The sequence below is a fragment of the Loxodonta africana genome, chromosome 4, assembly GCF_030014295.1.
Source record: "Loxodonta africana isolate mLoxAfr1 chromosome 4, mLoxAfr1.hap2, whole genome shotgun sequence".
NCBI lineage: Eukaryota > Metazoa > Chordata > Mammalia > Proboscidea > Elephantidae > Loxodonta > Loxodonta africana.
The window spans coordinates 796,501-820,063 of NC_087345.1; the positions used below are offsets into that span (position 1 = coordinate 796,501).

Below are 23,563 nucleotides of genomic sequence, written 5' to 3' on the forward strand. Positions count from 1 at the left end.
AGAGTGATATTGGCTGTTGGCTTTGCATAGATGCCCTTTATTATGTTGAGGAATTTTCCTTCAATTCCTATTTTGGTAAGAGTTTTTATCATAAATGGGTGTTGGACTTTGTCAAATGCCTTTTCTGCATCAATTGATAAGATCATGTGGTTTTTGTCTTTTGTTTTATTTATGTGATGGATTACATTAATGGTTTTTCTGATATTAAACCAGCCTTGCATATCTCGTATAAATCCCACTTGATCATGGTGAATTATTTTTTTGATGTGTTGTTGGATTCTATTGGCTAGAATTTTGTTGAGGATTTTTGCATCAATGTTCATGAGGGATATAGGTCTATAATTTTCTTTTTTTGTAATGTCTTTACCTGGTTTTGGTATCAGGGAGATGGTGGCTTCATAGAATGAGTTGGGTAGTATTCCGTCATTTTCCATGCTTTGGAATACCTTCAGAAGTAGTGGTGTTAACTCTTCTCTGAAAGTTTGGTAGAACTCTGCAGTGAAGCCGTCCGGGCCAGGGCTTTTTTTCGTTGGGATTTTTTTGATTACCGTTTCAATCTCTTTTTTTGTTATGGGTCTATTTAGTTGTTCTACTTCTGAATGTGTTAGTTTAGGTAGGTAGTGTTTTTCCAGGAATTCATCCATTTCTCCTAGGTTTTCAAATTTGTTACAGTACAATTTTTCATAGTAATCTGAAATGATTCTTTTAATTTCATTTGGTTCTGTTGTGATGTGGTCCTTCTCGTTTCTTATTCAGGTTATTTGTTTCCTTTCCTGTATTTCTTTAGTCAGTCTAGCCAATGGTTTATCAATTTTGTTAATTTTTTCAAAGAACCAGCTTTTGGCTTTGTTAATTCTTTCAATTGTTTTTCTGTTCTCTAATTCATTTAGTTCAGCTCTAATTTTTATTATTTGTTTTCTTCTGGAGCCTGATGGATTCTTTTGTTGCTCAGTTTCTATTTGTTCAAGTTGTAGGGACAGTTCTCTGATTTTGGCTCTTTCTTCTTTTTGTATGTGTGCATTTATCGATATAAATTGGCCTCTGAGCACTGCTTTTGCTGTGTCCCAGGGGTTTTGATAGGAAGTATTTTCATTCTCGTTGCTTTCTATGAATTTCCTTATTCCCTCCTTGATGTCTTCTATAACCCAGTCTTTTTTCAGGAGGGTATTGTTCATTTTCCATGTATTTGATTTCTTTTCCCTAGTTTTTCTGTTATTGATTTCTAGTTTTATTGCCTTGTGGTCTGAGAAGATGCTTTGTAATATTTCGATGTTTTGGACTCTGCAAAGGTTTGTTTTATGACCTAATATGTGGTCTATTCTAGAGAATGTTCCATGTGCGCTAGAAAAAAAAGTATATTTTGCAGCAGTTGGGTGGAGAGTTCTGTATAAGTCAATGAGGTCAAGTTGGTTGATTGTTGTAATTAGATCTTCCGTGTCTCTATCGAGCTTCTTACAGGATGTCCTGTCCTTCTCCGAAAGTGGTGTGTTGAAGTCTCCTACTATAATTGTGGAGGTATCTATCTCACTTTTCAATTCTGTTAAAATTTGATTTATGTATCTTGCAGCCCTGTCATTGGGTGCATATATATTTAATATGGTTATGTCTTCCTGATCAATTGTCCCTTTTATCATTATATAGTATCCTTCTTTATCCTTTGTGGTGGATTTAAGTCTCAAGTCTACTTTGTCAGAAATTAATATTGCTACTCCTCTTCTTTTTTGCTTATTGTTTGCTTGATATACTTTTTTCCATCCTTTGAGTTTTAGTTTGTTTGTGTCTCTAAGTCTAAGGTGTGTCTCTTGTAGGCAGCATATAGATGGATCGTGTTTCTTTATCCAGTCTGTGACTCTCTTGTCTCTTTATTGGTGCATTTAGTCCATTTACATTCAGGGTAATTATAGATAAATAAGTTTTTAGTGCTGTCATTTTGATGCCTTTTTATGTGTGTTGTTGACAATTTCATTTTTCCACATACTTTTTTGTGCTGAGGCATTTATCTTAGTAAATTGTGAGATCCTCATTTTCATAGTGTTTGACTTTATGTTAGTTGAGTTGTTACGTTTTTCTTGGCTTTTATCTTGAGTTATAGAGTTGTTATACCTTTTTGTGGTTACCTTATTATTTACCCCTATTTTTCTAAGTAAAAACCTAACTTGTATTGTTCTATATCGCCTTGTATCACTCTCCATATGGCAGTTCAATGCCTCCTGTATTTAGTCCCTCTTTTTGATTATTGTGATCTTTTACCTATTGACTTCCGTGATTCCCTGTTATGTGTATTTTTTTTTTTTTAATTAATCTTAATTTGTTTGTTTTTGTGATTTCCCTATTTGAGTTGATATCAGGACATTCTGTTTTGTGACCTTGTGTTGTGCTGATATCTGATATTATTGGTTCTGTGACCAAACAATATCCTTTAGTATTTCTTGTAGCTTTGGTTTGGTTTTTGTAAATTCTCTAAACTTGTGTTTGTCTGTAAATATCTTAATTTCGCCTTCATATTTCAGAGAGAGTTTTGCTGGATATATGATCCTTGGCTGGCAGTTTTTCTCCTTCAGTGTTCTGTATATGTCGTCCCATTCCCTTCTTGCCTGCATGGTTTCTGCTGAGTAGTCTGAACTTATTCTTATTGATTCTCCCTTGAAGGAAACCTTTCTTTTCTCCCTGGCTGCTTTTAAAATTTTCTGTTTATCTTTGGTTTTGGTGAGTTTGATGACAATATGTCTTGGTGTTTTTCTTTTTGGATCAATCTTAAATGGGGTTCGATGAGCATCTTGGATAGATATCCTTCGTTTTTCATGATGTCAGGGAAGTTTTCTGTCAGGAGTTCTTCAACTATTTTCTCTGTGTTTTCTGTCTCCCCTCCCTGTTCTGGGACTCCAATCACCCGCAGGCTATCCTTCTTGATAGAGTCCCACATAATTCTTAGGGTTTCTTCATTTTTTTAAATTCTTATCTCTGATTTTTTTCAGCTATGTTAGTGTTGATTCCCTGGTCCTCCAGATGTCCCAGTCTGCATTCTAATTGCTCGAGTCTGCTCCTCTGACTTCCTATTGCGTTGTCTAATTCTGTAATTTTATTGTTAATCTTTTGGATTTCTACATGTTGTCTCTCTATGGATTCTTGCAACTTATTAATTTTTCCACTATGTTCTTGAATAATTTTTTTGAGTTCTTCAACAGTTTTATCGGTGTGTTCCTTGGCTTTTTCTGCAGTTATCTTAATTTCATTTGTGATATCTTTAAGCATTCTGTAAATTAGTTTTTTATATTCTGTACCTGATAATTCCAGGATTGTATCTTCATTTGAGAAAGATTTTGATTCTTTTGTTTGGGGGGTTGGAGAAGCTGTCATGGTCTGCTTCTTTAAGTGGTTTGATGTGGATTGTTGTCTCTGAGCCATCACTGGGAAACTAGTTTTTCCAGAAAATCCGCTAAAAAAAAAATGCAGTCAGATCCCTATCAGAGTTCTCCCTCTGGCTCAGGCTATTCGGATGTTAATGAAGCCGCATGGGGAGGGTGGGGGAGGGAACAGAGAGATAGGAGAGTAGCACCTCAGAATATAGCCAGAGTTGCTTGTCTTGCTTGGAACGACTATTATATCTGAGATTCCCGCGGGCGCGTCGCCTATGTGTGCTGGCTGTGTGGAGATTGCCCCCGGGGGGTCTGGCCCGCTGGAGTCATGGTCAGATCCTCCGCTTCCAGCCCCACGCCCAGTGTCAAGGCTCCCCTACTGGGACGGTGCACTCTCGACTCCAAAATCAGTCGCTGCCTCCCGGGGACTTCTCGTCCCTCCAGCCGCGTGGCCGTGCCGCGCCCGCGAACCAGTTGGGCCGCCTCCCAGGGTTAGTTCAGATGGGTGGAGCAGCTCCCCATGCTTGTGCCGTGACCGAGTGTCCTGGCTGGGACGCTGTTCTCCCCGCTCCAATACCAGTCGCTGCCTCCCGGGGACTTCTCCTACCGGCTGCGTCCCACGCCGCCTGCGCGACTCGGCTGGGCCCCCTCCTGGGGTTAGTTCAGGGGGGTGGAGCAGCTCTCCGTGTTTATGCCGTACCTGCATCCATTCCAAATCCCAGCGGGACGGTTCTCCGGCTGGGACGCTGCTCTTCCTGCTCCAAGACCAGTCACTGCCTCCCGGGGACTTCTCCTACCGGCTGCGTCCCACGCCGCTGGCGGAACCAGCTGGTCCCCCTCCCGGGGTTAGTTCAGGGGGGTGGAGCAGCTCTCTGTGCTTGTGCCGTATCTGACTGGTACGCTGGCTCCAGGCTCTGGAAACAATCGCTGCTTCCCCGTATTAGTTCGTTTTCCGTCTCTAAATCTGTGTTTGTTGTTCAGGGTTCGTAGATTGTTATGTATGTGATCGATTCACTTGTTTTTCCGTGTCTTTGTTGTAAGAGGGATCCGAGGTAGCGTCTGCCTAGTCTGCCATCTTGGCTCCGCCCTACTCGAAATGTTCTTTTTGACGATGAATGTGATACCACTCCTCTTCGTCATTCTTGGCATAGGAGACCGTATGACTGTCTGATTCAAAATGGCCAATACCAGTTCACATCAGCTCACTAATGCCTAAGATATCTATCTTCAAGTGTTCCATTTAATTTTTGACAACTTTCAATTTTTCTAGATTCATACTTTGTACGTTCCTCATTCCAATTATTAATGGGTGTCTGCAGGTGTTTCTTCTCATTTTGAGTCACGCCACATGAGTGAATCAAGGTGCTGAAAGTTTTACTCCATTCACGTCATTAAGGCTGACTCTACTTCGAAGAGGCAGCTCTTTCCCAGTCGTCTTCCGAGTGCCTTCCAATCTGAGGGGCTCATCTCCTGGCACTATATCAGGCAATTTTCTGCTGCTATTCATAATTTTTCATTGGCCAATTTTTTAGAAGTAGATTGCGAGGTCCTTCTCTATAGTCTTAGTCTGGAAGCTCCACTGAAACCTCTCCACCATGCCAGACACTAGAATATGACAAACTGACAGACGTGTGGGATATTTAAATAAGAAACTAAATATAAGTGAAGAATTCACAGATTTGAATAGAGCTGTAGTAAAACTTGGAGCCCTAGTGGAGCCCTGGTGGTGCAGTGGTTAAGAGCTTGGCTGCTAATCAAAAGCTCAGCAGTTTGAATCCACCAGCCACTCCTTGGAAACCCTATGGGGCAGTTCTACCCTGTCCTATAGGGCTGCTATGAATCAGAGTTGATTTGACAGCAACAAGTTTGGTTTTGGTTTGGTGGCACAACAGGAGCCCTGGTGATGCAGTGGCTAAGTGCATGGCTACTAACCAGGAGGGCAACAGTTCAAGCCCATGAGCTGCTCTGTGGGAGAAAGATGTGGCAGATGCTTCCGTGAAGAGTTACACCTTTGGAAACCCTATGGGGCAATTCTATTCTGATCTAGAGGGTTGCTGTGAGTTGGAGTCACCTCAATGGCGACGCGTTTGGGTTTTTTTTTTGGGGGGTTGGTAGCACAATGTTTAAGTACTTGGCTGCTAACTGAAAGGTTAGTGGTTCAAATCCAGCAGCTGCTCTGTAGGAGAAAAGACCTGGTGATGGGCTTCTGTAAAGACTACAGCCCAGGAAGCCCAACGGGACAGTTTTACTTTGCCCTGTAGTACTGCTGTTGAGTCAGAATTGACTTCGCGGCGCACAACAATGACGACATAGAAAAATTACCCAGAATGCAAAGCAAACCAAGACAAGGGGAACACTGGTGAGGGTAAGAGACACGGAAGAGAAGCAGCAGCTGTTTGATGGAGCTGAGGGCAGGGTACTCCGAGTTTTGCCAAGCTAAAGTCTCTTCCTTAGTTTGCTCTCACCATAACCCAGGTTTGTGCTGTATTCTAGGTCAAAGTCATTTGCACTCAGAAACCTGAAGCCCTTGCTCTACCGTCCTCCTGCATTTCATGGACCAGACAGAGGGCTGCTGACAATCTCACTCCTCTTCCTTTCTGAGAGATCCGCTGTGCCCTTCTGGAAGCTGTTGGGGTTTGCACGCTGCATCTAGGTGTGAGCTTTTGTTTTTACTGCTGCTCAGGACTCAGTGGGCTCTTCCACCTAGGATTCATATCTTCAGTTCTGGGACAGGACTTCTTCGGGAATTCTTGGAAGTATGCTGGGACATAAGATGGATTTATCTTCCATGTCTCCTAACAATTCTCTGATGTTCCCGCCCCTTTATTCTTTGCATGATCCCCTAGAAGAATTCCTCAGCGAAATATCCCAGCTCAGATAATGTGAAATTCAGCTGCATCCATTCTGTTATTTACCTTGTTTCCTGAGATTTTAATTACAACACAGCATTTCCTATTTCTCTCTCTCTAGAATCCCCTTATGGATGTGTTATGCCCAAGGGCTTGCTGGGGATACCAGCTATCTAACAGTGCGATTCTGCTTGCTCTGTGACTGTTTCCTCCGCCTTAACACCAGATCATGTCCCCTTCCCCAGCTTCTGTCCCATTCCTGAGACTCCCAGCTCCTGTGCTATTCTTGAAACCTCTGACTGAAGATCCTTCCCAACAGGCCCTCCATTGCTGGGCCAGAGCCTGTCCTCCCCACGTCACATGCATCCAGACCCTGGCCCCACACTCAACTGAGCAGGCTCCATCTGTTCTCGGGTCTCCTCCTACTCCATCAGCAGCAGCCCCCACAGCTGACATCTCTCCTTGCTAGAACACCAGGTTCTCCTGGTTGTCTCCACTTCATGGTCCCTCTACCTGAGTTCCCTCAGCTCACTGGTTCTCTGCGCCCACCCTCTTGACACCTGAGGGCTCTGGGGCTGTCCTCCCTGATTCCCCTTTCTGCCCTCACTCCTTGGTGAGCTTCTGCCTTCCTGCTTTTAAATGCCGTATGTATGCCAGTAATTTACAGTTATCTCGACTTCTTTCCTGAACTCCAAACTCATAAATCCAACAGCCTCTCCAACATCTCCCATCTCTGCCAATGGCAACTCCATGCTTCCAGCTGCTAAGCCAAAAATCCTTTGAGCTACCTTACTCCCTCCCTCCCCCCGACCCCTTCATGAAGGCAATCCATTAGCAACTCCTGCTGGCTCCCTGTCCAAAACAATCCCAGAATCTGACCACTGCTCCTAATCTCGAATGCTACGGTCTGAGGTGCTCAGTCTCCCACAACCTACTGTGACCACCCCGCCTTCCGTCTTCAATACCGTCTCATCGTGTCACTCGTAGAAATACTAAAAATCTCCAGTCTTCCGTAACCACGGCATGTCTCCCCATGGATTTTTTTCCTTCGACACCTCTTCAATAAAGTTCTGTAATTTTCCCAGGGAAGGTCTTGAACTTCTTTTGTCAGATTTAGTCCTAGACACTTGATAGTCCTAGACACTTTGATTCTACTGGAAATTTTTCTGAAGTTCCCAGAGGTGCCTGGCCAGCTACAGGGCCCAGGAGAGACTGACACCTCACCACAAACCACTGGGAGATCTGACAATCCAGGTAGTCACCAGAGACTGGGCACGCCAGCTCACAGGCAGGACCACCACATGCATGCAGCACATGCCAGGATGGGCTGGGCCAGCCTGGAAGGCGCGTGCCAGCTGCACAGGCAGGCGGTGTGATCTCAGCTGCCCTCCTGATACCTTGCCTCTCCTTTCTTCAACTCCACCTGCAGCCTCATGGGAAACACCCTACGACCAGCCCCTTGAGGAACAGTTTACATGTCCTGCTGAGGCGCAACCACCCAGAGACGAGCGGAGAAGGGAAATATTCATTGTACGTGTTGCCCGGAAGGAGAGAAGGCTTTGTAGATCTCCACCAGTATAAGGATAAGGGCCGTCAACGTGAAGAACACCGACCTCCTAGGCTCTGCGGGGAAGGAGGAGCAGATGCACCGAAGGGCAGCACATGTGAGAGCCTCCCCATGCTAACGCTCCCTGGGTGAAGGCAGGAGGCCTCTGCGGATGTGGCCCTGCCCTTCCTGCACCACAGTGGAAGGTGCTTTTCTCCCATCACAGGCTGTGCAGGTGTTCAGGCTAAAAAGGGGGTTCAGATTTGGGAGCGCAAAACACGTTTTGCAGCACAATGTGAACACGCATCCTTCTTCTTATTCTTAAACTTCTAAAGAACCTGCTCCTGACGAATACGTTGCACCTGTCCCTCTGCAGAGAGCCCCACGCTCCCCAGAGGGGGCAGTCCCAAGTCCCATCAGGCACTGCATCCATCTACAGCCCCAGCAGTCGTAGGTGGCATCTCCTCCGACCTGCTAGTGCTAGATTGACAGCCCATGGCGAGTTATCCAGGGCGCAGGTGAGTTATAGCAGGGTAGGTCAACCTTGCCAACACTATAGCCCCTTTTGCTGTTGACCAAGGGGCTTGAGAAGCCCAGACTGGTCCAGTGACAGCCCCAGCTTAGACCCACTGTGTTGCCTGGAGAAGTCCTCAAAAGCAGCAGAGCCACCCACCCTAGGTCCTGACCCACATGACTTGGTTGTAGGGTAGCCTGTACCACACACTGTGCTGTGGGCATCCACTCTTGCTGCTCCTCCAGTGGAGCACACCACCATCCACAAAACCACTTGCTCTGGACTTCATGGTGAAACTAATCAATTCTCTGTCATTTCTTGGTCCACCAGTGGTGTGGGGGACCACTGCGGTGGACAAAGCTCCTGGGAGGCCACACAGACAGTGAGCTGGCAGAAGCATGATGGCCACATCGAGAACCAGCTGTTGGTCTGTCAACATCAGGCTGCTGTGTTGTCTGTGACAGACTTGTTCAGTGTGGTCATCCTAGCGCCAGTCCGCTGGTGGTAACTTCCAGAGAGGCAGTCTCTACTGCAGCTGGTTGTGCCCTTAGGAAGGCTATGGTTCGGGGGCCTCAGGGGATAAAGTGCCTGTGGTTGAGCTCGTGCCCAGCGTTGACCTTCCTGCAGGGCCACATCCACAGAAGCCTCCTGTCTCTACCCAGGGAGCACTGGCATGGGAAAGCTCTCACACACGCTGCCCTTCTGAGCATCTGCCCATGCCTTCTTCCCTGGACAGCCTGAGCTGACACGGCACAGCCCGCCTGGTGCTCTGGACTGCTGGCTGCCCTACAGCATGGGGGTGTGAGCCCTTTGTCTTGATGCCAGCACAGTGGTGTCCCCTGAGTCCAGCTCTGTAGCATGCCTTTGTTGTGGTCTGGCCTGCAGACCAGCCAACCTCTGGTTTCCAAGCCTGGCCTGCCCACCTTGGCAGCAGCTTCTCTTCTGCCTGTCAGTCTGGGGAGCTTTCTCACATCACACCCAGGGAATCCTGCTCATCCCATATGATGCCTCGGCGTCTGGGCTCAAGTCCTTGCACTTGCTGAATTGCCCTTCTACCCCATTTTCTGGAGACCCAAAGCCCCCTCTCCTCAGGTGCACTAGTCAGCCCCTCCTGCACACATTAGTCATTCATGTGTTCTCCGCACTGTCACATGGGCACCGCGACCCTGCCTTCACCCCCAGCTCACCTTCCTTGCTGGCCTGGAGCACTCCAGAAAGACCACACCATCTGAGATCTTTGAACCTCTTGAACCCTGTCAGGTTTTGTCTTCTGGGAAAAGGTTAGATTTTCTGAATGGAGCCACGTGGTGGCAGCATGGAGCAGACATGGCAGTCAAAGGCAGACACACCTCTCCTGAGTCAGACTCTTTTAGTTCTTTCCATCTCTCTCCCCTCTCAGAAGGGCTTGAGCATTTCCCTTTTAATGCCCTACCCTAGGCCACATGACAATAAGGGGCTTCCCTTCTCTGCAGACCCCGGTGATGTTCAGATGCTAGGTGTGCAGGTCAGCCAACAGAACCGGCCAGAAGATCCACACACGACACTGTACATGAGATCTCCTAGAGCACTGGGGAGGGGGAGGGGGTGTGAGGCCAGCAGACACTTCTTCACATCAGAGCTATGAACCTGTGTCTTTCCCACCTGACTGGTCTTCTCGAATATGTTCAGGGTGCCCAAGCTCAACTAAACACCAACATTTACATATACTTTACCTGTATTTTTTAATTGTGCTTTAAATGAAAGTTTACAATTCATGTCAGTTTCTCATATAAAAACTTACACACACACTGTTACGAGATCCCAGTTGCTTTCCCTAGAACGTGACAGCACACTTCTCCTTTCTACTCTGTATTTCCTGTGTCCATTCAACTAGCTCCTGTCTCTTTCCGCCTTCTCATCATGCCTCTGGACAGGAGCTGCCCATTTAGTCTCATGTATCATACCTGAGCTAAGAAGCACACTCTTCACAAGTATCATTTTATGTCTTATGCTCCAGTCTAATCTTTGTCTGAAGAGTTTGCTTCAGGAATGGTTTTTGTTTTGGGTTAACAGAGTCCAGGGGCCATGTCTTCTGGCGCTCCTCCAGTCTCAGACCATTAAGTCTGGTCTTTTCACTACAATTTGAGTTCTGCACCCCATTTTTCTCCTGCTCTGTCAGGGACTCTGTTGTGTTCCCTGTCAGGGCAGTCACTGGTGGTAGCCAGGCGCCATCTAGTTCTTTCACTCTCAGGCTGAAGGAGACTCTGGTTATGTGGCCCGTTCTGTCTCTTGGGCTCATATTTTCCTTGCATCTTTGCTGTTCTTCATTATCCTTTGCTCCAGGAGGGTTGGGACGAACCAATGCACCTTAGATGCCCACTTGTTAACTTTTAAGACCCCAGATACCACTCACCCAAGTGGGATGCAGAATATTTTCTTAAAAAACTTTGTTATGCCAACTGACCTAGGTGTTCCCCTGAAACCATGGTCCCCAGACCCCTGCCCCTGCTACTCTGTCCCTTGAAGTGTTTGTTTGTATTCAGGTAACTTCTTAGCTTTTGGTTTAGTCCAGTTGTGCTGACTTCCTCTGTATTGCGTGTTGTCCTCTCCACCTAAGCTAATTCTTTGTCTACTATCTCCCTTCCTCCCCACCCTCATCACTATCAAAGAATGTTTTCTTCTGTGTTTAAATCTCTTCTTATAATAGTGATCTCATATAATATTTGTCCTTTTGAGACTAATTTCACTTAACATAATGCCTTCTAGATTTATCCACATTATGTTTCTCGGATTCATCGTTGTTCTTTATCGTTGCATAGTATTTCATTGCGCAAATATACCATAATTTGTTTATCCATTCATCCGTTGATGGGCACCTAGGTTACTTCCATCTTTTTGCTATTGTAAACAGCGTTGCAATGAATATGGGTATGCATGTATCTATTCACTTGACAGCTCTTGTTTCTCTAGGATATAGTCCAAGGAGTGGGATTGCTGGATTGTATGGTAGTTCTATTTCTAGCTTTTTAAGAAAGCGCCAAATCGATTCCCAAAGTGGTTGTACCATTTTACATTCCCACCAACACTGTATAAGTGTTCCAATCTCTCCACGGCCTCTCCAACATTTATTAATTTGTGTTTTTTGGATGAATGCCAGCCTTGTGGGAGTGAGATGAAATCTCATTGTAGTTTTGATTTGGATTTCTCTAATGGCTAATAATGATCAAGAGCATTTCCTCATGTATCTGTTAGCTACCTGAATGTCTTCTTTAGTGAAGTGTCTGTTCATATTCTTTGCCCATTTTTTAATTGGGTTATTTCTCTTTTTGTTGTTGAGGTTTTACAGTACACATATAATTAAAAAGGTAAGTATGTTTTACATGGTTAAGAATTACAGGATTTCTTTAGATATCAAGTCCCCTTTATGCATCAAAAATTACTTCAAGATGAATTTTATACTCAAGCTTGCCAAAATACAGCAAATACCCAGAAAGAGCAACTTCCCCACATGAAGAACCATGAGCAAGCTGCTTTACCTTTCTGACTGTTCTGATGGGTTAATTCAACGTTAACTCAGTAAGAGCATGTCCCCTCACCTCAATCACGTAGCCGATGTATTCAATGACGTGTCCGTTATACTCTTGAGTTTTTAAAATCAGTTTATCACCTAGTTAAAAAATATATCACCACATGTAAAACTGACACGAAATTGCAAAGTCCTGCTGCTGTATTATAAAATTAAACAACTATCAGACAAATATAACTGGGGTCAACTGCTTAAAAATGATGCAAATGTGACAAAGGAAACACACTTGATGTGCTGAAGTTGCTGACCTATTTTTAGATAAGGACATTAGATAACGGATGTAGTACTGCCAGGTGAAAACACGTGTCCCCGAGGCAGTTCCCTGTCTGCTACTCCATCCGCGGACAGTGCCCACCCACCTGCATACAGAGAAGGTCGGCTTTCAGCCAGTCCCGGGACCTCCAGCACCAGTAGGTCCCCGTTCTTTTTCAAGGTGACCCCACTCATGTTGTACTCTTTGAGTTCTATTTCTGCATGGATCTCCTCAAGCCACAGTAACGTTGCAAACTTCTCCTTGTAGTTTGACATGTTCAAAAGCTGAAAACGAGATAACGTCAAGTTAGAGAGGGCAGAGTACCATGTCAAGTATACGCCAATTCCTGGAAATGAGCAGTTCTAGATTTATGTCCAAGCTGCTTACATGTGATAGATGCCCCACCGAGGCGATTTAAGGTCTGCACATTCTGGCGGATGCAGGGCTTGGTGCTCTAGTAGGAAGGGATCCCTCTCTGCAGTGGCCACGCCTGTCTTTAGCCACCACAGCCCTTGTGCCCTCCGCACCCCATTGCCCTCATTCTTTTTTTTTCAGTCTTCTGAGTTTATTCCAGGAAAGGGCAGAGTTTGGCGTCTACAGATTCTCTGTAAAAAAGGATGAGGCTGCAGCTTCTGCTGAGATGGAGTAACAAGGACCAGAGTATACACTCCTGCCTGAAATGACTCAGAACGCCAGATAAAACATACAAAATTACAGTTTTCAAACACTGAGCGTCAGGAGCGGAGGACAGAGATTCCAGGAGGGGACACAAGCTGCATGAACCCCTGACTACCTGGCACAGGGAGGGAGAGCACCCGGGGTGCCCTGAAGCCCCCATGCTGGGACTCCCAGGGGCTGGGGTGCGCAGGGCAGGTACCGGGCTTTGAGACCTTCTGGGGTCTACCTTGAAGGTCTCAAAGCACTGAGCAGCACGTGCCTTCCTTCAAACTTTGTCCTTCCTGACTTTTCTTCCACGTTGACTCAAGCTCAAACCCATTCCTCCTTCAATGTCCACACTGCGGTGTGCCCACAGTCCTCCTATCCTGCAGCATCCTGCCACCTGCACTATTGGGTTGCTCCTGGCCCTTACCCTTCTACCCCTGCCTGTGCCCCTCCAGAAGCCCCACCCCTGCTCCTGACTTCAGCTCCTGGGTGTAATACAGAGGATGGTTCAGACAAGGCCACCTCAAGGAAGAAGCAACAATACCACATGGAGGTGGGTGAGGAAAGAATGTTCCAGGCAAAGTAAACCACGTGTGAAGACCTGGTGGCACAGAGGGTATCCCGACCTTGTTCCTGACCTCGGGGGGAGTGTTCAATGTTTCACATTGTGATGGTTAATTTTACGCATCAAGTTGGCTGTAATTCTCAGTGGTTTGGCCAGATACTGGACTGGGAGGTATGATGAGATGATGTGATGAGGCTGGTGTGACAGGGATTTGCTGTGATGGCACGATGGGCTGGTGTGATGATGGGTTGATGTGATGACGGGTTGATGTGATGGGATGTGCTGATGGGTTGATGTGACGACAGGTTGATGTGATGGGACTACGGGATGGGTTGATGTGACAGCATGATGGGTTGATGTGATAGGATGTGATGACGTGATGGGTTGGTGCGAAGAAATGATAGGACAGGATGGTGTGGTGGGATGAGATGTGATGTGATAGACCAATCATTTGAAAGGGTGGTTTCCTTTGGGATGTGGTCTGCCTCCAGAATACAGACTGATACCCTGGCAGGGCTCTCTTTCTCTTTTCGTCCCCTGACCTATATGGATCTTGGGACATAAGCGTACAGAACTCTCTGGTCTGATGCCTGACCTATGGATATTGGACCTGCCAGCCCGACAACTGCATGAAGTAAATCTCTTTCTCGCTCTCTAGAAACATACGCCTCAATGGTTTTGCTTCTCTAGAGGGCCCAAATGAAGACACACTGGAGTATGCGCAGCGGTAGTTTTCTCCAGAGACATTCTGCCTTTCCTCGGTTCCTCGGTAAAGGGACTGCTTTACCACGAGTGGCGAGCTGCTGATAAAGACATGCCCGTCCAGCTGAGAGGCTGCGCTGCAGGCAAAATATACCCACCCCACCTCTACTGCCACCAGCCCCTAGAAACCCAGTGGAGCGAGGCCCTTGGGCCCAATGGTGCTCGTTTCCTGATCCGCGGCAGGCCAGAGCTGCAAGAATATGTAGGCGCTCGACTTCTGAAGGAACAAAGGGAAGAGTCTCTATCTCTTGCTATCCTGAAATTCCCAGCTACCTGTGGTAACAATGGACAGTGGAAGGTCTGAACCTAAGGAAGTCCATCCTGATTTTGTCAGAAACGACACAAGTATGGAGGAGACTCATGTTTCAAGTGCAATCACAGACACCCTTCCTACCTCTGCAAGCAACGGCTGGAAAGTCAGAATGTCAATTTTCTGTTCCACACATTTTTTAAGTCTATCTGGTATTGGATACTGTGGAAGAAAACTTGGAAGTTGTCGTCTTGAGTTCCTTAAAAAATAAATTCACAAGTTAAAAACAAGTCTCAACCTCCCAGGCAATTTTATGTAGACATCCTCCCTACTTCAGAAAGACCAAAGTATATTCACTCACCAAAAATAACCAATGCACAAACTGCTGGCCTCACATACTGTATGCTAGCTGTGGGACCCTTCTTCACCCAGAGCTCACTGGGTGCCTGTGCTCCATGCCACAGATCAAGGCAGAGCTGTGGTCACCACTGGAGAAGGGGCAGAAGCTCCCGGGGACTCTTGGAACCAGTGAGTTTGAAAATTACTGTTCTGAGCTCTTAATTAGCTAAACGTTTTCTTTGTAATTTAAACTGAATAATTTAAATAATGTCGGGGAATACCATTGATTTCTCTCTCTTTAGGCGCCGCTGAGTCAGTTCAGATTCATAGCAAAGCTATGTACAACAGAATAAAACACTGCCCGGTCCTGTGCCATCCTCACAGTTGTTGTTATGTTTGAGCCCACTGTTTCAGCCACTGTGTTGATCCATCTCCCTGAGAGTGTCTGTCTTTTTCGCTGACCCTCTACTTTACCTAGCATGATGTCCTTCTCTAGGGACTGGTCCCTCCTGATAACATGTCCAAAGTGCGTGAGATGAAGTCTCATCATCTTCGTTTCTAAGGAGCGTTCTGGCTGTACTCCTTCCAAGACAGATTTGCTCGTTCTTCTGGCAGTCCGTGATATATTCAACATTCTTTGCCAACACCAAAACTCAAAGGCATCATTTCTCATGTGTATGAGATGACTGATAATACCACGGCTTGGGTCAGGTGCACATTAGTCCTCAAGGTGTTATCTTTTTTTTTTTTTTTTTTTTTTTTAACACTGTAAAGAAGTCTTTTGCAACAGATTTGCCCAATGCAATACATCACTTGATTTTTTAAAATTCTGCTTTAGGTTAAAGTTTGCACCTCAAGTTAACTTCTTGTTCAAAAGTTTATACACATTGTTTTGTGACACTGGTCGTAATCCACACAATGTGACAATATGCTCCCCTTTCCACCTCAGCTTCCTGGTGTCCGTTTGTCCAGTTACTGTCCTTCCTGCCTTCCTGTCTTGCTTTTGGACAGGAGCTGTCCATTTGGTCTCATGTATTAATTGAACTAAGAAGCACATTCCTCATCTATGCCATTTTTTGTTTTATAGGCCTGTCTGATCTTTGTCTGAAAAATAGGCTTTGGGAATGGTTTCAGTTCTGGATTGGCCGAGTGTCCAGGGGCCACAGTAGTGGAGATCCTTCCAGTCTCTGTCAGACCAGTTTAAGTCTGGTCTTTATTTGTGAATTTGAATTTCGTTCTACATTTTTCTCCTGCTCTCTGGGACTCTCTGTTGTGATCCCTGTCAGAGAGATTGTTGATGGCAGCCAGGCACCATCTAGTTCTTCTGGTCTCAGGCTTGTGGAGTCTCTGCTTCATGTGATATTTTAGTCCTATGGGCTAATATTTTCCTTGTGTTTTTGGTTTTCTTCATTCTCCTTTGCTCTGGAAGGTTTGGGACCAACAGATGTGACTTAGGTGGCCACTCGCAAGCTTTTAAGACCCCAGACACTACTTGCCAAAGCCTGATGTAGAGCATTTTCTTTATGAACTGTGTTATGCTAACTGACCTAGATGTTCCCCGAGACCATGATCCCCAGCCCCTAGGCCCAGATAGCTGGTCTCTCAAAGTGTTCGGATATGTCTAGGAAACTTCTATACTTTTGCTTTGGTCCTGTTGTGCTGACTTCCCTATATTGTGTGTTGTCCCTCTCTTCACCAAAGCTGACATTTGCCTAATACCTAGTGATTTTTCCTCCTGCTCTCTCCCCATCCTAGTAACCATTAAAGAATGCTTTTTTCTGTGTGTAAACCGTTTCTGGAGTTCTTGTAACAGTGGCCTTATACAGTATTTTTCCTTTTGTGACCGACTTGTTTCACTCAGCATAATGCCCTCCAGATTGATCCATGTTGTACTGCACAGATTTATCATTGTTCTTTATTGTTGCATAGTATTCCATCGTGTGTATGTACCATAATTTGTTTATCCATTCATCTGTTATTGGGCACTTAGGTTGTTTCCATCTTTCTGCTACTGTGAATAGTGCTGCAGTGAACATGGGTGTGCGTATGTTTATTTCTGTGATGGCTCTTATTTTTCTAGGGTATTTTCCTAGGGATGGGATTGCTGGATCATATGGTATTTCTCCTTAGAAGCGAGGATGGCGAGACTGTGTCTCACAAGCTTTGGACATATTATCAGGAGGGATCAGTCCCTGGAGAGGACATCATGACTGATAAAGTAGAGGATCAGCGAGAAAGAGGAAGACCCTCAATGAGATGGACTGACACAGTGGCTACAACAATGGGCTCAGGCATAGCCAACAACTGTGAGGATGGCACAGGACCAGGCAGCATTTTTATTCTGTTTGGTCACTATGTGTCAGAACTGACTGAATGGCACCTAACAACAACAACAATGGTATTTCTAGCTTTTTAAGGAAGCACCATATGATTTTCCAAAGCGGTTGTACCATTCTGCATTCCTACCAGCAGCACATCCCCCACACATCCATTAGTTTGTCCTACTGTGGGAGTTTGCTGGAAGCTATGCCACCAGTATTCAGATACCAGCAGGGTCACTCACGGTGGACAGGTTTCAGCTGAGCTTCCCAACTAAGACAGACTAGGAAGAAGGATCCAGCAGTCTACTTCTGAAAAGCATTAGCCAGTGAAAACCTTATGAATAGCAGTGGAACGCTGTCTGATATAGTGCTGGAAGATGAGACCCCCAGGTGGGAAGGCACTCAAAAGATGACTGGGGAAGAGCCGCCTCCTCAAAGTAGAGTCGACCTTAATGACGTGGATGGAGTAAAGCTTTAGGGACCTTCATTTGCTGATGTGGCATGACTCAAAATGAGAAGAAATGGCTGCAAACATTCATTAATAATTGGAACCTGGAATGTATGAAGTATGAATCTAGGAAAATTGGAAATCATCGAAAATGAAATGGAACGCATAAACATCGATATCCTAGGCATTAGTGAGTGAAGACTGATGTGCACCTGACCCAAGCCATGGTGTTTTCAATCATCTCATACACATGCGAAGGCTTGTTAATGAATAAGGAAGACCAAAGAATTGACACCTGTGAACTGTCGTGTTGGTGAAGAACACTGAATATACCCCAGGCTGCCAAAAGAACAAACAAATCTGTCTTGAAAGAAGTAAAACCAGAATGCTCCTTAGAAGCAAGGATGACGAGACTAAGTCTCACATACTTTGGACATGTTAGCAGGAGGGACGGAAACCCTGGTGGCGTAGTGGTTAAGTGCTACGGCTGCTTACCAAAGGGTCGGCAGCTCAAATTCGCCAGGTGCTCCTTGGAAACTCTATGGGGCAGCTCTACTCTGTCCTACAGGGTCGCTATGAGTCGGAATCGACTCGACGGCACTAGGTTCTAGGTTTAGCAGGAGGGATCAATCCCTGGAGAAGGACATCATGATTGATAAAGTAGAGGTCCAAAAAATAGAGGAAGACCCTCAACAAGATGACCTGACACAGCGGCTACAACAACGGGCTCAAGCATAACAATTGTGAGGATGGCACAGGGACTGGGCAATGTTTCCTTCTGTTGTACGTGGGGTTGGTATCAGTTGGAATCAACTTGATGACACCTAACAACAACAACCAGCAGTGCATAAAAGTTCCAATCTCCCCAGAACCTCTCCAACATTTGTTATCTTCTGTTATCTGAATCAGTACCAGTACTGTTGGGGTGAAGCGACACCTCAATGCAGTCTTGATCTGCACTTCTCTTAATGGCTAACCATGGTGAACATTTCCTCATGTGTCTGTTACCCGCTTGAATGTCTTCTTTGTTGAAGTGTCCGTTCATGTCTTTTGCTTATTTTTTAATTGGACTACTTGTCTTTTTGTTGCTGAGGTGTTACAGTATCTTGTAGATTTGAGAGATTAGATCTTTGTCGGATGTTGTAGACAAAATTTTCTTCCCAGACTGTAAGTTCTGGTTTTACTCTTTTGGTGAAGTCTTTTGATGAGGTCTTTTGATGAGCATTAAGTGTTTTATTTTTAGGAGGTCACAGTTATCTAGTTCCTCTTCTGGTGTTTGGGCATTGTTAGTCATGGCTTGTTTCCTATTTATGCTATATTAGGGCCCCTAGCACTGTCCCTATTTTTTCTTCCATGATCTTTATCGATTTAGGTTTTATATTTAGGTCTTTGATCCATTTTGAGTTAGTTTTTGTGCATGGCGTGAAGTATGCGTCTTGTTTCATTTTTTTAGAGATGGACATTCATTTATGTCAGCACCATTTGTTAAAGAGACTTTTTCCCTCATTTAACAGGCTTTGTCAGATATCAGCTGCTCATAAATGGATGGATTTACCTCTGGGCTTCTCAATTCTGTTCCACTGGTCTATGTGTGTGTTGTTGTACCAGTACCAGGCTATTCTGACTACTGTGGCTGTATGATAGGTTCTAAAATCAGGTAGTGTGAGGCCTCCCACTTTGTATGCTTTACTTACCTGGGTTTCTTCCTTTTCCATATAAAGGTTTGTGATTTTTTCTGCATCTCATTAAAGAATGCTGTTGGAATGTGGATCAGGATTGCATTCTATCTGTAGATTGCTTCGGCAGAATTGACATTTTCACAATGTTGAGTCCTCTTATCCATGAGCACGGTATGTTTTTCCACTTAGGCAGGTTTCTTCCTGTTTCTGGCATTAGCGTTTTGTAGTTTTCTTTGTACAGGTCTTATACAACTGTCTTACTTATCTAATGCTGCTATAACGGAAATGCCATAAGTGGATGGCTTTAACTAAGTGAAACTTATCCTCTCACAGTCCAGGAGGCTAGAAGTCCAAATTCAGGGTGCCAGCTCTAGAAGAAGGCGTTCTCTCTCTGTCAGTTCTGGGGGAAGATCCTTGTCATCAATCTTACCCCGGTCTAGGAGCTTCTCAGCATAGGAATCCCAGGTCCAAAGTACGGGCATTGCTCGTGGTGCTGCTTTCTTTGTGGTATGAGGTCCACCCTTCTCTCTGCTGGCTTCTCTCTTTTATATCTCAAAGGAGATCAACTCAAGATAGGATCCAATCTCATAGACTGAGTGCTGCCTCATTAACATCATAGAGGTAGGATTTACAACACACAGGAAAATCACATTAGATGACAAAATGATGGACAATCACACAGTACTGGGAATCATGGCCTAGCCAAGTTGATACATACTTTTGGGGGGTCACAATTCAATCCATAACAATGTCCCTGGTTAGATTTATTCCTAAGTACTTTATGTTCTTGGGGGCTATTATAAATAGCTATTGGTTTTGTGACTTCCTTTTCGAAGTTCTCTTCACTGGTATAGAAGAATCACATTTTTGTACGTTAATCTTGTATCCCACTACTTTGCTGAAATCTTCTATTAGTTCCAGCAGCTTTCTTGTGAATTATTTTGGTTTTTCTGTGCATAAGATCATATCATCTGCAAATAGGGACTGTTTCACCTCTTCTTTATGAATCTAGATGCCCTTTATTTCTTTTTCTTGGCTTATTGCTCTGGCTAGGACCTCTAGCACAATGTTGAATAAGAGTGGTGATAAAGGGCATCCTTGTCTGGTCCCGTTCTCAAGGGGAATGCTTTCAGTCTCTCTCCGTTTAAAACTGTGGGGTTGGCTTTGTGTAAATGCCTTTTATTATGTCGAGGAATTTCCCTCCTATCCCTATTTCACTGAGTTTTTATCAGGAGTGGGTACTGGGTTTGTCAAAGGCCTCTTCTGTGTTGACTGAAATGACAGTGTGGCTCTTTGGTTTTATTTAGGTAGCAGATTATGACGACTGACTTTCTAATGCTGAACCATCCCTGCGGACCTGGTATGAATCCCACTTGGCCATGATGTACTATTTTTTTGAAATGCTGTTGGATTACATTAGATAGAATTTTGTTGAGAATTTTTGTGTCTCTGTTCATGAGGGATATCCGTCTGTAGTTCTTTATTTGTGGTGTCTTTACCAGGCTTTGGTATTAGGGTTATGCTGGCTTCATAGAATGAGTTCGGGAGTATTCCTTCCTTTTCTATGCTCTGAGATAGCTTGAGCAGTATTGGTGTTAGCTCTTCTGTGAAAGTTTGGTAGAATTTTCCAGTGAAGCTGTCTGGGCCAGGGCTTTTTTTTTCTGTTGGGAGTTTTTTTTTTTTTTTACCTCTTCAATCCCTCCTTTTGTTATGGGTCTGTTTAGTTTTTCTAATCAGCTAAACTCTTACTGCTGTATATTTAAGAATAACATGAGTGTTAGAAAGTACACCCACACTATCACTGCAAAGCACAAAGTTAGCAATGTTCGCTCTGTCTGGTCCTGCCTTCCCAATTGCTTTTGTTCTTCCCCTTTGTTTCTCAGGCTACAGTTTCTCTGCAAAAGTTCAGTTTCACCCCTAAGCTTTTGCCTTTCCCCAGAAACGGGTGATTTAGAAGTCAGAGAAAATCTGCCACCAGTAGGGTGAAGAGCATCAATGCTGTTGTTGGCAAGGCACATCCAACCACAGAACATGAAGGGAAGAAAAACTAGGAGAAGAGAGCTAGGAAAGGACAGGGAGGGTAACAAAACCAGACTGAGGCCCAGAAACCTCCAGAGTTACCGACTGTCCACCTAGGTTGAGTGAAATGAAGAGAGCCACTTCCTCGCTGCCTGTGACTCTCCCTTCAGCTGGCCCCTGCCTGGACAGGGGGTGGCTTCCTAGTCTCCTTCTACCAATTGTCCTCTCACGCTGGGTTCCCTGAGCTCACATTGACAGAAGGCTGAGCAGAGAGGCGCTCTGCAACCAGAAAGGCTGCAGCAAGCCCACTCACCACTAAGTGCACTGGGAAGCCCACCACCTCCATCTGAGAAGCAAGGACACTTTCCCTTGTGGGTCTGTGGTGATGGGGAGATGAAAGTATTCTAGCATGGTACAGGCGGGATCATGAGGTATGACATACCAGTGGGAATGTGAGCATGGTGGACAGGATGGTCCCCATACATATGGTTCAGCAGCTAGCCTAAAGGACCAGTCTTTTTACTCGGCCTTAAGAGACGTGCTTGTGTGTTAGCACATGTGTTTGTTCACAGCTTAGGGTGGCCGACGACTCAGCTAGTAAGTTGTGGGTACGCTGTCCTGAGATGGGAGGACACTGAGGGCACCAGCCACCTGTGCTGGACCTACTGAGGCCGAGCCTCAGTGGTGTGTGGGGCCAAGAGTGCGCGACCACCAGCGCCCTGGGCGGCAAGTCCAGCACTCTGTGTCTAGCATGCTTGAAGCTCACCAGGACCCATATGAATAAAGACTTATCATTTCACAAATAAGACTAAGGCTCAGAGAGGTTAAGAAACTTGCCCAAGTCACACAGCCTCCTGGCGGCAGTGCTGCCATTTGCACACGTTTTAATTCCAAAGCTAAACCACGCAACAGTCCTCTCTGCCTCGCAGAAGTCCACATCCCTTCTCTGAGCCTGTTACTGGGGCAGGTATTAGGAAGGTCATCCGTCTTACCCTCAGTGGGTTGTGGGGCAGCACCTGGAGTTCAAGCCCATCAGTGTGATTGCGGCCAGTGGACACTCACTCACATTATGGGAGACGAAGTCTATGGAGAGCCTCCTCACACCTCTACAGGGGATATGTTTTTTGCACCGAACTTAAGAAAAAACAAACTGCTTTTTAAAGTTTTTTTGGTTTCACAACTGCAGATGAGGAAATGAGCTCCATCCCAGCCTGGATAGCCCACACTCCTGAGCCCTGCCACAAGTGGACTGCACGCTGTTACAGAAGCTATACTAGCCTCTGTGTCTGCTCTCTCTGGCTGGCTGTGGCCACCTCACCGACGTGGCCACACCAAGCACCGTCTCTACCCTCCAGAGTCTGGGCTGTGGTGTGCACGAGGAGTAGGGCTGTGAGTCCCTGAGCACTGGCAGGTGGAGTGGTGGCCCAGGGGTGTTATGCCACGGCAGGGATGGACATTTAAGAGTATGTGAAAACAGCTCCCAGTGTGACAATGGGAAGAGGCTCCACCCACTCCAGTCGCCCCTCCCAGCAGTTGCCAGTAGGCAGGCTGTGCTCATGCTGGTCTCTCTCGCCAGGAGAGCACACACGCCCTCCTGCTGATACATGCCACCTGCTGCCGCACCTACCTTTTCTGCGTGGTCACGACGACGGTAGTTTTTGTGGGCGCTAACACTTGGGAACTTTTAGACTTCTTCCAAGAGAATGGTTCTCGGATCCCTATTAGCACCTCCTCGCCACTGACCACGCTCACTTCCAGGTACCGCCCGATGATGAAGTCAGAAAAACAAAGCAGGAGGAGCTCCCTGCAGCGGCCAGAATTTCTTGAAAAAAAGAATATAAAATTTAGTTTTGGTCATAAATTAAGTAGGCAGAATCAATGTAATTTCCCTTCTGCACAAGCAAAAAGAGTCACAAAACTAAAGGCAGCTACCCTCAATATTTTTACTAATTTTTTCTACGAGGAAAAAAGGGATTTTCTAAAATAAACAATGTAAAAATTTCCCAAGATAAAAGCAAGCACCTAGAACTGTCTTTTCTGTACTTCTGAAACTCAAGAACAACACTTCCAGTACTCCCAGCTTTATCTTGCATTTCACTTTGTGCCCCATTTCTTGCTTTTGCTTTAATTGGGCCATGCTGCATACGTTACACGGTACACTCATCTGTTTCTAAGTTGTCGCAAACTCACAAAAACTACACCCACTGCCATCGAGTTGATTCTGACTCACAGCAACCCTACAGGACAGACTGGAATTGCCCCATAGGGTTTCCAAGGCTGCAAATCTTTATGGAAGCAGGCTGCTGCACCTTTCTCTCCTGTGGAGTGGCTGGTGGGTTCGAACTGCTGACCTCTGTGAGGAACTGAGCGTTTAATCACTGTCACCAGGGCTCCCATACTGTCATATGTTCCTAAGATACCACTTTAAATGGCT

At 45.5% G+C, this 23,563-nt stretch overlaps 1 protein-coding gene across 1 annotated transcript in view; it reads right to left on the minus strand.

Annotated features, from left to right (window-relative positions):
* The window catches only part of MOV10L1 (Mov10 like RNA helicase 1), a 94,204-nt gene that overhangs the window by 47,681 nt on the left and 22,960 nt on the right, over window positions 1–23,563 (minus strand). Inside the window, 4 exon segments of the mRNA XM_064283312.1 lie at window positions 11,841–11,911; window positions 12,190–12,367; window positions 14,468–14,582; window positions 22,757–22,951. Of these exon segments, the coding sequence (XP_064139382.1) occupies window positions 11,841–11,911; window positions 12,190–12,367; window positions 14,468–14,582; window positions 22,757–22,951 (559 nt within the window).